At 46.0% G+C, this 14805-nt stretch overlaps 1 protein-coding gene across 2 annotated transcripts in view; it reads left to right on the forward strand.

Annotated features, from left to right (window-relative positions):
- Nucleotides 1-14805, forward strand: part of DISC1 (DISC1 scaffold protein) — a 397155-nt gene that overhangs the window by 299937 nt on the left and 82413 nt on the right. Inside the window, exon 11 of one of the 2 annotated variants that reach the window (XM_088020223.1) lies at nt 6535-6589. Coding sequence is in view for 1 of the 2 variants with exons in the window: in XM_088020224.1 (XP_087876350.1) it covers nt 6535-6595 (61 nt within the window). In the remaining variant the exon portion in view is untranslated. Of the gene's footprint in view, nt 1-6534; nt 6596-14805 lie in introns of those variants that run through there. The other variant, XM_088020224.1, reaches the window with a different exon arrangement.

Below are 14805 nucleotides of genomic sequence, written 5' to 3' on the forward strand. Positions count from 1 at the left end.
TAGCTCTGGAGTTCTGCCGTTCTCCTTGATCGGGAAACTTGGTCTTGGCTCGCTGGCTGTTCGTGCTGATCTTCTGGGGGAGGGCCCCGTTGCCGTGGTTCCCAAATGTCTTTGCCGGAGGCAGAACTGCCCCGCCCTTGTCGGTCAGGGCTAAGCAGGCTGCTCGGGTTTGCTCTCAGGAGCTTTTGTTCCCTGCAAGCTCTCGGTACAGCTTTGGAGGACCAGGGTGAAAATGGTGGCCTCCCAATCTCCACCCGGAGGAGCCGAGAACTCGGGGCCCCGCTCCTCAGTCCGCCCCCAGAGAAAAGCAGTCACTCCCGTCTCCCCCGGTCTCTGGCCGCACTCCGTGCTCACCCGGCCAGTGATTGAGCATTTGTATCTCTGGCACCCGACCCCGTGTGGAGTCTCCAAACCCAGCAGATCCCTGCGGTGCGCTCCCGCGCCGCTCCCCCCGGGGGAGGAAGAGGAGTCTCCCCAGCTCTGCCGCTTGTTGGGTCCCTGCTGGAGGAGCAGTGGCCCGACTGGGCCGCGGATCACAGTTTATGGCCACCCCGAGCTGAGAGCCCGCGCCTCGGCTCCGTCTCTGCAGCCGGCTTCCCCGCTCCGATCCCTGGGAGCTCTGCCGCACTCAGGCACCCCCGGTCTTTCTGTGACCCGGAGGGTCCTGAGACCACACTGTCCTGCGAGTGTTCCATCCCCCGCTTAGCCACTGCAGCGACATCCCTCAGCGGGGCTGACTTCTAAAAGGTCCGATTTTGTGCTCCGCGGCTCTAGCACTTGCCAGAAGCGGCCGACGGAGGCCCCCTCCCCCGCCGTCTATCCTCCCGAATATCGCCTTGGATTCACTTTTCTGCACATCCTACCTTCTAGTAAGTGGTCGCTTCTCTGTTCAGAGGGTTGTTGCTACTCTCTTCTTCAGTCTCCTGTTGAGTTCGTAGGTGTTCAGAATGGTTTGATCCCTATTCAGGTGAATTCCTGAGACCACACGAAATCTAGGTCTCCTACTCCTCCCCCATCTTGCTCCGCCCCCCAAGATTTTATTTATTTATTTGACAGAGAGAGACACAGTGAGTGAGGGGAGTGGGAGAGGGAGAAGCATGCTTCCCGCCGAGTAGGGAGCCCGCTGAAGGCATCAATCCCAGGACCCTGGGATCATGACCTGAGCCAAAGGCAGACACTTAACGACTGAGCCACCCAGGCGTCCCTCTCTTTTAGATTTAAATAGTGCCTCATATAGTGCCTGGCATGAAGTAGGACCCGGGCTAAATTCCTGTAACGTTGATTTGTGTTTGTAGCACGCACTCTGCTAAATGTTTTCACAAATTTACCGCATTTAATTATCAATCAGTTTTTGCTTAATTGGATTCATGAAATTAATTATATGAATTCCATTTTGATAATATTGCCCGACTCTGGATATAAGATTCCCTTAGCAAATGGAGAGGAGGGGAAGTGTTTCTGCATTTTTCTAGTTAGGAGGCCTGCTGACCTGGAGTATTCGGCTTCCTTCAGCACCATCCCTCGGTTCTTGGAAGCTTGCCTCAATAACCCTACTGTTCTTTTGGTGTCCACTCTAAGACCAGGTTAGGAAAGGAATGAAGCAGAGGGACGATGAAGAGGGAAGAAAAGATAAGTTCTGTTCTCAATGCATCTTGGGCATTTCTTTTTTTCTTTAGAGAGGGGGAGGCGGGTGGTGGCAGAAGGGGAGGGAGAATTTTAAGCAGTCTCCATGCTCAGTGCGGAGCCTGGAGTGGGGCTCGATCTCATAACCCTGAGATCATGACCTGAGCTGAAATCAAGAGTCAGACAATCAACCAACTGAGCCACTCAGGCATCCCAACTTGGGCATATATCATTTAGGAAGATAAAAACGTAAACTCCCTATCTGTAGTCCTGGCTTCTCTGGAAGGTTGTGAGTCAACCTAGTTCATATGCGTGCAAGGCATTTTAGGCTTCCTGGCTGGGAGACGGGTCAGGATCCAGTGAAGGCAGGATTTCAGTGCAGCATCCGTGTCAGATGGCAGCCTCCAGGCAAGCAGAAAAGCATGGGAAACTGCCTGGATGCCCTTGTGTGGGGCCAGCATGTCACTACCTGGGGCCTCGGATGCTTAGATGAGCCAAGTATGTAGTGATTTCTGAACAAAATCGTTAATATGGAATATATCTGGATTAGTTTTAAACATAAGGTTATGGCTTTCTTGCCTTCAAGGAAGGTGCTGTGCATTTTTGTCCTTTGGATGAAAGATAACATCACAATAGAATCGTAGTGACATACGATCACCACGGACGGGTTTCTTAAGTTACTCTCACTCCCTGAGTGATATCATCTAGTCTCGTTGTTCCACACGCCAGTGTCTTCCAACTGTCCATCTGCATGCCAGACCTTTTCTTGACTCACATATCCAACTTTGTCCTTGACATCCCCACCGGGTGGCTCATAAACTCCAAGTTATCAGATCCAAACTTGGACTCTTTTTAAGCTTCTCAACTGCTTTTATTTTTTCCAGCTTATGGAGGTATAACTGACAAATAAAATTGTGAGGTATTTAAAGTATACAACGTGATGATTTGATACATGTGTGCATTGTGAAAGAACCACCTTCCTGTCCATCCGGTTAATTAACACATCCATCACCACATATATTTGCCTTTTTTTTTTTTTTTTTTGGTGAGAACATTTCAGTTCTACTCTCTTAGCAAATTCCAGTCTAAGATTGAACTCTTTCTCGTCTCCCCAAACTGGTTTCACCTACATTCTTCCCATCTCCGCTGATGGCAACTCTATTTTCCAGTGGCTCAGGGCAAAAACCCTGTAGTCATTCTTGATGGGTCTCTTTTTCATAAACCTGAATTCAATCCATCAGGAACTTCTGCTGTCTCTATCTTTAAAATATATCTAAAATCTGCCTCTTATCACCCACTCCTGTGTCACCATGGTCTCAGTCCCCACTACCTCATCCTGGATTTTCGCTCTAACCTTCCTGTTTCTCTCTGCTTATCCCATGTCTTCCTAGAGTCTATTCTCACCATAGCAGCCATGAGCCAATTTGTCGCCTTTTTTTCTCCAGTGTTTTCCCTTTTCTTTCAGAGCACTAAAAATCCTGACATGGCTTTCTAGTAACTACAGCTATATAACAAATCATTCCCAAACCCAATGACGTACAGCCATTTATTGTATGCACAAATTCTGTGAGTCAGGCATTTAGACCCAGAGCAACAGAGGTGGCTTGTCTCTGTTTCATGATGTCTGGGTCCCTCAAACTCTATGGTTCAAGTCCTCTGAAAGCTTGCTCACTCCCATATCTGGCTGTTGGCTGAGAGCTTCACCTGTGCCTTCAGCCAGAACACTTACGCATGACTTCTCCATGTGGCTTGGGCTTCCTTACAACATGGTGGCTGGGTTCCCGGTAGAAAGAGCCAGGCAGAAGCTGGACCCTAGCCTCCGAGGCTAAAGAGCATCCTCTCTGTCATTCTCTGTTAGTTGTAATGTCATAGCCTATTTAGATTGAAGAGGAGGGAAATAGATTTCACTGCTTAATGGAGAATGGCCAAGTTCTGGAATAGTGTGTGGGACCCAGAATATTACTGTGGCCATGTTTTGGAAATACAGTTTGCCACAGTGGCCTGCATGATTGGAGCTGGGCTGCTTCTCTGCCTTCATCTCTTTCCCCAGAAAACATCTGCTCCAGATGTTGCTGGAGTGGTCAGGTGTGCTCCTGCCCTAGGACCTTTAGACTGGTTGGTCCTTCCACCTGCTCTGCTCTTCCCAGGATGGCTGCTCATGTGCTTCCCCCACCCTCCTCATGCTTTTACTCAAATGTCACCTTCCGAATGATGCCTGACCACTCTACAGCCCCATTCTGATCCCCTTCTCTTGCTTTGTAGTACTTACAACCTTCTAGTACTCTATGGAACTCTTAGGTTTATTCTTTATTACCTGTCCCTACCAGAATGAAGCATGACGTAGGCAGGAATCTTTTTTCTTTGTTTGGTTTTTTTTTAGAATTTTATTTCATTATGTTATGTTAGTCTTTATACATTACATCATGAGTTTTTGATGTAGTGTTCCATGATTCATTGTTTGCGTATAACACCCAGTGCTCCATTCAGTATGTGCCCTCTTTAATACCCATCACCAGGCTAACCCATCCCTTACGCCCCTCCCCTCTAGAACCCTCAGTTTGTTTCTCAGAGTCCATAGTCTCTCATGGTTCATCTCCCCTTCCAATTCCCCCCCCTTCATTTCTCCCTTCCTACTATCTTCTTTTTTTTTTTTTTTAACATATAATGTATTATTTGTTTCAGAGGTACAGGTCTGTGATTCAACAGTCTTAGACAATTCACAGCGTTCACCATAGCACATACCCTCCCCAATGTCCATCACCCAGCCACTCCATCCCTCCCACCCCCCACCACTCCAGCAACCCTCAGTTTGTTTCCTGAGATTAAGAATTCCTCATATCAGTGAGATCATATGATACTTGTCTTTCTCTGATTGATTTATTTCGCTTAGCATAATACCCTCTAGTTCCATCCATGTTGTTACAAATGGCAAGATTTCGGGGTTTTTTTTTTTTTTGATGGTGGCATAATATTCCATTGTATATATATATACCACATCTTCTTTATCCATTCATCCGTTGATGGACATCTTGGCTCTTTCCATAGTTTGGCTATTGTGAACATTGCTGCTATAAACATTGGGGTGCATGTACTCCTTGAGATCACTACATTTATCTTTGGGGTAAATACCCAGTAGTGCAATGCTGGGTCGTAGGGTAGCTCTATTTTCAACTTTTTGAGGAAACTCCATACTGTTTTCCAGAGTGGCCGCACCAGTTTGCATTCCCACCAACAGTGTGTAGGAGGGTTCCCCTTTCTCCGCATCCTCGCCAACATCTGTCAATTCCTGACTTGTTAATTTTAGCCATTCTGACTGGTGTGAGGTGGCATCTCACTGAGATTTGGTTTGGATTTCCCTGATGCCGAGTGATTTTGAGCACTTTTTCATGTGTCTGTTGGCCATTTGGGCAGGAATCTTCTTTTCACGGGTTTATCCCAAGGGCTTAGAATGGAATGTGGCACATAAATATGTACAGGATGTGAAAGAGGGCACTTCCAGTTGAGACATTCTGAATTTTAGTCCTTGTGCCGGATGAACCAGGGAACAGATCTCCGCTTCACGGAGCCATATCTCCACATCTTACTCCTCATGCTAGTGCAGTACCCAACGCACAGTAGGTGCTAAAAATAAACATTTAATTTATTTGGAGAAAAAAACTCAGCACAACTTCACTTGTAAATGAGGCTGGCATAAATCCATAAGATTAAGAGACCAACTGAAAGAGTTGCTTTCCCTGGGTACATTCTTGTTTTTACCCATTATGAACTGATCAACCAGAACTTCTGTTTTAATTTCTGTATAAATCTCTACGAGGAATTTCAAGGTCCTTTTTCCAGTTCCAAATATACCCCCCTGTCCTTCACCTAACATGCACGTGGTGATAAAATAGGGTCCTGAGAGCCCCCTCGGCAGAGGCTCAGGGCAGAGAGGCAGCTTGGCTTCTGCTTTCCACACACTCCAACTCTAGAGTGTAAATGCGTGAATTACCTTTGACAGGACAGGTTGGGATAAAAACACGAATAAACTCCATGATAGCGATAATAATAGTCATGATAGCAATGGTGACAACATCTCTCATTACAGCTACCATCTGATGGGGACTTCTCCGCTGCCGCCTGCTCTTCGGGGCACTTCATATTCCCATTTCTGCCAGTGATCACCTTGAGAGGGTGGATCAGGACTTGTCCCGAATGCACCAAATCTCTCTCTTTCTTTAATATAAAAATGTTTATTTCTATAGTAAAACAGCATGAGTTGTCCCTTTTATTCCCTCTATTTTAAAAAAGTGACAATGTCAAATCAACATTTTGATTTTTTTAAAAAGATTTTATTTATTTATTCATGAGAGACAGAGAGACAGAGAGAGAGAGAGGCAGAGGCAGAGGGAGAAGCAGGCTCCCCTCGGACCCTGGGATCATGACCTGTGCCAAAGGCAGACGCTTAACCGACGGAGCCACCCAGGCGCCCGACATTTTGATTTTTTTTAACATATTAAGAGGACAGAAAAAAAATCAACATTTTCGTCACTTACGAAAGACCAAATCTCTTTTTATGAGTAAAGTGCCTCTTTGATCCATGGGGATCAGTCATCTATTCCTCCAACATATGGTGATTACGAGGCTCTGAGTTTATCTCTAGGGGCCGCTGACCTCTCAGCTTTGGAAGCTGAGCCATTGATGGCAACTGAGCTCAAGTTCTGTCGGGATCAGGTTTCCATGTGTTTCTCAGCATTTCCAGCACCTGGCTCCAGGTGGCCACCCCAGTGGATTCGCGTGCTTTCCAAACCTAGGAGGCGATCATTACTATCGGCCTGACTGCGATCCTTTGGTTTTGGGCTTTTAGTTGAGCACTTCTGGGTTTTGTTCAATCTTTGAGTACAATTGCCTCAACTTTGGATTTTTGTTTTGCAGAAATGGGTGTGAAGGAAAATGCTCTGAAGTACATGGAAATGCTTGAGGATAAGCTGCGTAGGTAAGGATAAGAATGTCTTCGTTACAGACTCCACGGTGCGCCCCGGTTCTTGACTGTGACAGAATTTAGTGAAAGCAAAGAGAAAGGCTCACCAGTTTCTGTAATAAGTGAACAAAGAAAAACACACAAAGAGGAATCCTTTGAATTTTGTAACAGGATTCAAGCAGGTGCCATATAAACATCCCCCAGTCCTTTTCTCCTCTTTATTAAAGGTAAATAGGTGAAGATGTTTAAAAGTGTCCGGGGGAGATCACAAATTAGTTTTCATGTTCCATAAGATGAATCTTCTTTGCCATGTTAAATTCCGAATTTGTGCCTTGGTCTGTTTTTTTTCTTTTTAATTTCTGAAGTGGGTCTTATGGATTTTGACCCAGCTTATACATGTTTTGGAACAATATTAAAAAAAATGCACATCTTAGGTTCTGTTTTGAATCCTGAATCAAAACCAGCGTGGAAATTCGCGGTTGCTTTTTTTTTTTTTTAACCCAATTAGGAATTCAGATTTGAGAAACATTACGGATGTTGCAGCATGTCAAGATGTTTCTCATTTTTGTGGATGTGTGCTCATGAAAATAAATCCCAGCCACCAGGATCTGTTCCTAATTAAGGAAACAAGTATGAGAATGTAATGTGTACTTTCTTCCCTGGGAGTCATTTAGCTTTATGGACTGTTTTGCTACTCTTTTGGAATTGTTAAATAACTCTTTAAATAGACTATGCCTTAAACTTTTATGGGCTCAGATAACGCCATTGGCTAAAATGCTTGTCCTTTAAGAGATACTGAGAGATGCTGTTTTGCTGAGTTCTGCTCTGCGGGGCAGGGAAGGTACTATGGGATTTGTTCTAAAGCTTGCAAAGCAAGTCCTTCCAACCATTGACTGCTGTTTCCCCTGCCTCTGGCACCGTAGATACAGGGAGGAACTGTGACAAAGGTGGTCAGTAGAGAGTGTGGGCTAAGGGCACGCAGATATGAGCATCCTTAAAGGAAATGTCTCCCCTCCTTAGAAAGTAGGATACTCATCTGGATCAGGTGCTCTGCTCTGAGTCCATCCTCTCCTTCTCTTCTGTGTACTCGGGCAGATTTCAGCATATCCCTGTTGACCTTTTCCAGCTAACATTCTTAGCCACAAGCACCACACACAGCATACAGCACACCGCACACACTGGGGTTACTGGTCGGCAGGTCTGAGTTGAAGGAGCTTAGGGGTTGGTGGAGAGACGTCCATTGAGAATGTGGCTCTGCAGCTTATCCAACTGCCTAACCTCCAGTGAACATTTGCCGTCAGCCTCCCAGCGATAAAGCTGAAGGAGGGGTACCTGCCTTCTTGAGTCGGGGTGTGCATTTAATTAAATAGCAGAGATAAAGCCCGCACCTAGTGGGCAGTCAGCAAATATTCGTTCCCTTCGCTTCCTGCTGCTTCTGATCTTCGCTCTCCTCTTCATCGGAACTGAGTGAGCAGTCACGCCCGGGACTCGTCCTTTCCCCCTCCCCCCCACACCAGGTCCTCCTGCTGTGTGTCCAGCCCGGAGGACGGTCCATCACCCGGCTGGACGGGCCCTTACACCTGGCCTGTGTGACACCTACACTCCCTCCCCGGGCCCTCGCCTCCCGCTCCGGGTCCCGCAGTCCTGCCAGGCTGGCCTCTTGTATGCCCTCGAGCCCGCCCAAACTCCCTCTGCTCATGTGGGTCTGTCTTCTCTCGCTGAACCACCGTAATAGCTGCTTTTTATGTTTTTCCGTCTCTTGTCGCCTTTCCCACTCTACTCTCCAGGTGGTCTTGAGTGAGCACCTTAAAATACAAACTTGGTCATCTCCATCATCCTAAGGATAAAGCCCAAACATCTTACTGTGGCTCCTTGCATTTTCCATGTGGCCTCTGTGTGTCCTTCAGCGTCATCACCCTGCCACCGTCACCCCACCACCGTCCTACTCACTTGTGCTGGTTCTGTCATGTTTCCCAACGCCGCTGTGTTTTTTCCTGTGGAGAAACTAATTGAGACCGGAAATGGTCAAGGGTTGTTATCCAGGGCAGTATTCGGTTGAGCCGTGTGAAATCATTGATATTAGATCACGTTGATCTGGGAAGATGGTGGTTTCCTATGGCTCAACCCAATATCTAGGGATTTGGAGTCACCTTCAGGAGGGTCAGATGCTCTGGCCTGAGACTGGCCAGGGTCCTCCTTGTGGCACACTCGCTCTCACCATTCCCCTTGCATGCGCCCCAGTGGCCGCTCCCAGCTCCGCCCCCGATGGCCCTACATCCATCTACATCTTTTCATCCTTCATGCTTTAGCTGTCCCCTCCTTGAAGCCTTCCATGACTCCCCAAGGCTGAGAAATGTGCTTGCCCTGAATTCTTTTCGCTTTTAAAATGCTGAATGAGAGGTATTGCCGATCACATCTGTCTTGTTCAGCATGTATCCTCTGTGATTTGATGGTGCTGAACAGTTGTAAGGGTATCCAGCAAATAGTTGGTGAGTTAATGGTTGAGTGAATGCAACTGACTTATAGCCCCCCCGCCCCCCAGTCCCATCTTCCATCACCTTCTGCCTCCCTCCCTGCCCCTCCAGCCTTTTGGCTGCATGAGTCGCATACGTTCATCACTTCGGATCCGTCAACAGCCTCAGATGACCAGAGTGGCAGCTGACCCATCCTGCAGACTACTTCCTGAGCGCCTTTTCCTTTGTTTGGAGCTTGAAGCTGTAAGAGATCTGGTGCAGATGTATCTGAACTGTTGTGGTAGAAACACTGGGATAGGAGGGAAGGCCGTGGGCGGCCGGCAGAGTTGCAGACGGAGGCTAGGTGTGCCTTCAGGTGTGTGCAGGGAGTTTTCCCGCTGCCTCAGAGCAGGAGGCCCGACTGGATGCTGTGGCAAGTATGGGAATGGTCGGGCTCCCCCTCCTGAATTGTCCTCCCCACTGGGCTGAGGAGCGAGGGTCGCATCCCAGTCCCAGTTCTTTCTACGAGAACCAACAACTTAAAGCACAAAACCAGTTTTTCGCACCTGGAACAGTTTGCATCATAGTGGTTGCTCAATTAATACTGCGGGATATTGACCAAAGTAAGGCGAGATGCTCATGGAAGTCGTTGTTGCTTATTTCCACTGTCTGCAGCCTCTCTTGGTCTTCCAGGGATTTGAAAAGGAAGTGGCTGAGAACCAAAAAGAATGTTCATTTCCCCCTTTGAATGCATGGAGGACACGACTTATGATCAGTGCTACAGCAAGATTTGGATCTGGCCAGTCATGATTTGGGAGACAAATCTAAATGACAGCAGTATCTTTGTTACTATCTCAGCACACACGGAGACAGATTGGTGGGCTCAACATCCCACCCCCCCAACAAGAAAGTCAAGTGAATTAGGAAGTTAGGAAGTAATCTGATTCTGTCAGCAGTTCGCAGGGATACCTGCATGGGACAAAACAAAGCAGGCAAATATTAAATGGGGGATTTTAGTCTATATTTAAACAGAGATTTGCCTTTTAACAGTCTTAAGTTCTACAAAAAAAGAAGAAAAGAAATTCCCCTCTGAATTTGAGTGCCTAAAAAAATTCACAAAGTTTTTTTCAAAACTTGTTTTTTGATCATGGTTTTATTTGCTATCAAACTATGTTAAAGCTGCAAAAGGGTCGATGCTCTTAAATCAATTCTGTTATTTTACATACTCAGGATACCTATTCAGTCAAGTGTCATTGTTAACAGATAAATAGTAAAATCATGTATTTGTAAATTACACCCATAAACTCTATTTCATGTATCGTACATGAGAATAAATGTAGATATATATATAAATATACACATATATGTACACATACACATATATAATCACACAAACTTGCAATTGAAAAATAAACATATTTCATGGTCATTCCACTTATTTTGAAAATTCTCTTTTAGCAATATTGCATTGACTGGAAGTCTATGAATCAGAAGGAGGTCACATTTTCTCCTTTAATATCTAACCTTCCTATCAGGGAGTGACTGGGGAGAATATGGCTTACCATTTCTCTCTGTCAGCGAAAGGCAGAGACACCAACACGCCTCTGGCAAATACACCTTGTTTTCCAGAAGAAAATGAACAGATACCAAAATAATCTGAGTTCTAAGCCAGATACATGTATGTCCCTGTTTCCCCTTCTACAGACGAGAGCTACCATTTGGGGGTTTTTCCTTGTTCACCTGTTTCACAGACGTTCCTCCTTCCCTTCTCTTCTCTGGACAGGCAGTAAGGGTGGCTGTCACCTGAATCACATGGCCAGGCCACAGACCCAGACCCTTGCTGCTTTCCTCTCTGTTCCCACTGCTACAGCCTCTGACTCAGGAGCCCTCCCTCCCTAGCCCCTGGGTGCACATTCATCCTGCGGCTCAGCACAATATGCCTTCTCTATAAAGCTTTGTGGCCTCTCCTGCTTCCTTCTTGGCACCCACAGTGGGAGCCGCTTAGGACAATTTGTTGCACTGATTTCTGTCTGATTCTATTAGACTGTGAGGGCCTGGAGAATGGGTTCCATGCCTTACTTGCTTTGTCTTTCAAGCGGCTGGCATGCTGTTTGGCATGTGGTAAACATTCAGTAAAATTATATTTAGTGCAAGAATGAATGGCTAAGTAGCAATTGTATGTTGATACTTTATTTTCAACTATTAGATTCAAAAAGTTAAGGCAGACTAAGGACATATAATGCCCCAGAAATCCATTTGTCTTGCCATTAAATCTTAATGGTATATAACAGAATAGAACAACAACAACAGCAAATCTACTCTTAAAGAGCTTTCCTCACTTACTCTTACTCGCTCACATTTATTGTCTCTAGAGGTTAAGAGTTAAGGGTGATATTTTGGGCTGGCTATCTTTCCCTTATGGCCAAACCCTGCTTTAATTTCCTTTGTCTCCATTACTACATCTTCTCTGTTAGCTGTCTTTCCCAAAGACTCAACAGAAATATTCGAAAGTTGTATAGATGGGTTGCATTTTTTTATTGACCATATGTTCTATCTCTAAGTGTTGTGCAGGAGAAATTCATTATTGTCCAATGGCAAACCCGTGTCCCTGGCTAGTGTACACCAAGCGCTCTACCCTATGGCTAAGGAGTAGTGGTTCCATTTAACCTCGTGGAATCTCTCGTATGCATGACTAATGGGAAACTGTCTCTTTCTTCTAGCCTCTTCTGGTTCTATTGCTACTCTTTTTTTTTTTCTACAGTTGAATATGAAAACTTTGTCAGTAAGGTTCACTGGATTATAGGTTACTTTTGTTTCCTTGTGCTCTTCTGTGTTTCTTAAGTATCGCCCCCCGCCCGGAGTATGTATCAGGCTTTTATAATCAGAAAACAGAAAAATCATTAAAATTTGTTTTGAATATAGAAATCGTTAGATACTTCTTAGAGGCCCTTCTTAGCTTTAGAAAAGACTATCAGACATACATCGGTTTCCCCTGAACTTTACTTTGAAATTTATACTGACATCTTTCACAAGGTGATTTCCTTCTTTTTTTAAAAAAAATTAGTGATTAGTTTCTAATTATCTTGAAATTTCCATATGGTCGGCTTTACTGGGAAGTGGTGGCTGGGTGAACTCGCTGTGCTGATGAACAGCCAGGGGTGACCAGCAGGGGTGAGCAGAGAGGGAAACGTCCTGGTGGCTTCCTACCTGGACCCCCCGGCTACCTCTCCGCTTCCCTGTGTGGATGGCTCTGGTTTCACGTCAGAAGTCGGTAGAAACTGAGAGTCAGACAGCTCCCTGGAGTTTGGAGTACCCATCCGGCAAAATGGTATTGACCTTCTGTGTAAGGCAGCATGCAGAGGACACTCTGAGGTGTGCCTCACCCACGGCTCCCAGAGCCTGCCCGTCATGGCCAAGAGCAAGAGTGGATGACCGATTGCCCACGATCCAGTGAAGATGGGAATCCCAGCTGCAGATACGCTCTCTGCGTGTACTTGTTTCTACTCGCTGCACACACGAGCGTCCACTTGGGTGTGGGAAGGACACTTTAAGAAACTGATTTTACGTTTTCATTTTACCCATTTAAGTTTTGTCCTTGAAAGTGGTCTTGTCCTTGAGCTGTTTTGTATGTAGGTGGTGCTACGTGTATTCAAGTTTTGAAACATAATACAGTGCCTGCTCGTGATTGCATTACACCGAGTATCAGAGACGGTGCCAACGATAACATGCCTTTACTGATTTTCTAATAGTGAACAAGAGATCACACTTAGCATACGCCCATTCCATCCACCTACAAAGGCAAAAGGGAGCTAATTCTGCAAGAAGAGGGGTCAGCACTCAGGCTTCACAGAGTCGATGAAAGCAGGGCATGGAGACTGAAGAGGCAGGTTGGAACATGCAGAGGAGCAGGAATCTAAAATGTGGTGGCAGCTAGTGGGGACTTGAGGAGAGAATTCATGAAGCCGATTCAGGTGCCTGGCTCTCGGCGGCAGAACAGCTAAAAGCTGAAGAGTCTGCTTATCCTAGGAGTGTATTCCAAACCCAACAGAGCGCTCTAGCCCTCACTGCAGGCAGGGTGGCTGCCCGCCCTGAACAATGAATGGAATTCTTTGAGATCCCACATGGAATGCCCTTTATGCCAAATTATGCAAGGTAATTTTGAAGTTCCTGTGCACCTGGAACAATCCATTTTCAACCCATATTGACCTTATTTCAGAAGCTGTTGAGGGAAATGAGTGTAAGAAATGGCAGCCAGGAGATAAGCAACTGGCTGCCATGGGAACCCCTTCCCCCCTCTTGGGACAAAGAAAAGAAAGCAGACCCCACGTGGACGCCGCCATTTGTTTTTTCATACTTTCTTGTTCCGTTGCTGACATATGCCTTCCTCCTCTCTTTCTTAACGGGCACACACATCAAAGGAGGTCTCCCCAGACCTCACTTCCTCACGGCGAGCTTGGTGCCTTTCTCACTGCTTCTGCACGGTCTTGACCCCTTTCTGCTTTGCCTCTGCTGTCTCAGAAAAATGGAGATTCTCAGCTTCTTCCTTTCCCCTCCCTGATTTGCTGTGACCCTCCTGCATCCACCTCCATTCCTCGCCGGGGGCTGTTTGTCTCAGCTCTGTCTCATTAGCAGGAGACTTCTCATCCCCGCCCGATGAGCAGGCTGTCTACTGAGTTGAACCCTGTCTGTCCTTTCAGATTATACTGAAGTAGATGTGGCCCACCGTGATTTCTCCCTCTTCTGGCTCCTCTTGTCTTCTGGCTTTCTCGCGCCTGCTCTTTGATCGCACTGCCTTGGGACACGAGTTTTCTTTTTAACTGTGTCCTGCCTTCTCGCCTGGATGGCATGCTCAGGAAACACTTATGATTTCACCCGTAGGTTGATACATTTGTAGCAAGCCCACATTTCCCTTCTAAAACCAGATAAATCGATCTTACAAATCTATACAGCTGACTCTTAAATAACGCGGGTTTGAACTGTGTAGGTCCACTTACATGGGGATTTTTTTTTTTTAATATAAATCCGGTAGAGTACTGCAAGTATATTTTCTCTTCTTTATGATTTTCTTAATGACATTTTCCCCCTCTAGCTTACTCTCTCTCTCTCTCTCTTTCTCTCTCTCTATATATATGTTTTTGTTTCTTTTTTTAAAGTAGGCCCATGCCCAGTGTTAAGTCCAATATGGGGTTTGAACTCAGAACCTGGAGATCAAACCCGGAGCTGAGATCAAGAGTAAGACACTTAACGGACTGAGCCACCCAGGTGCCCCTTAAAGGCAGTTTTTTTTTTTTTAATATTTTATTTATTTATTTGACAGAGAGAGACACAGCGAGAGAGGGAACACAAGCAGGGGGAGTGGGAGAGGGAGAAGCAGGCTTCCCGCTGAGCAGGGAGCCTGACGCGGGCCTCGATCCCAGGACCCTGGGATCACGACCTGAGCCGAAGGCGGACGCTTAACGACTGAGCCTCCCAGGTGCCCCTAGTTTACTATTTTAGAAACTAAACTGAGGATGACTGATGTGTCTATAAAACTAAGTAACATTTTCATAAGTATATGTAAATGGTGGTTTTTAATAAAGCTGTGGGTCTACGTTTGCCTTACGAGTCACTACAATTCCAGTTTCTGAGAACTCTAGTAATGAATTTTTGCTCAGAAATAACTTTTTCCCCTGTAATGTTCAGTTATGCTGAAGTTAGTTTCCAGAGCACTCAGATCAATTGAAAAAGGCGTACACACGGTTCTTCAGAAAGAGAGAGCAGAGCTCTTGCCTC

The sequence above is a fragment of the Eumetopias jubatus genome, unplaced genomic scaffold (genome assembly GCF_037043125.1).
Source record: "Eumetopias jubatus isolate StellerSeaLion01/CBP00866 unplaced genomic scaffold, mEumJub1_p1.0 scaffold_17, whole genome shotgun sequence".
NCBI classification, from domain to species: domain Eukaryota; kingdom Metazoa; phylum Chordata; class Mammalia; order Carnivora; family Otariidae; genus Eumetopias; species Eumetopias jubatus.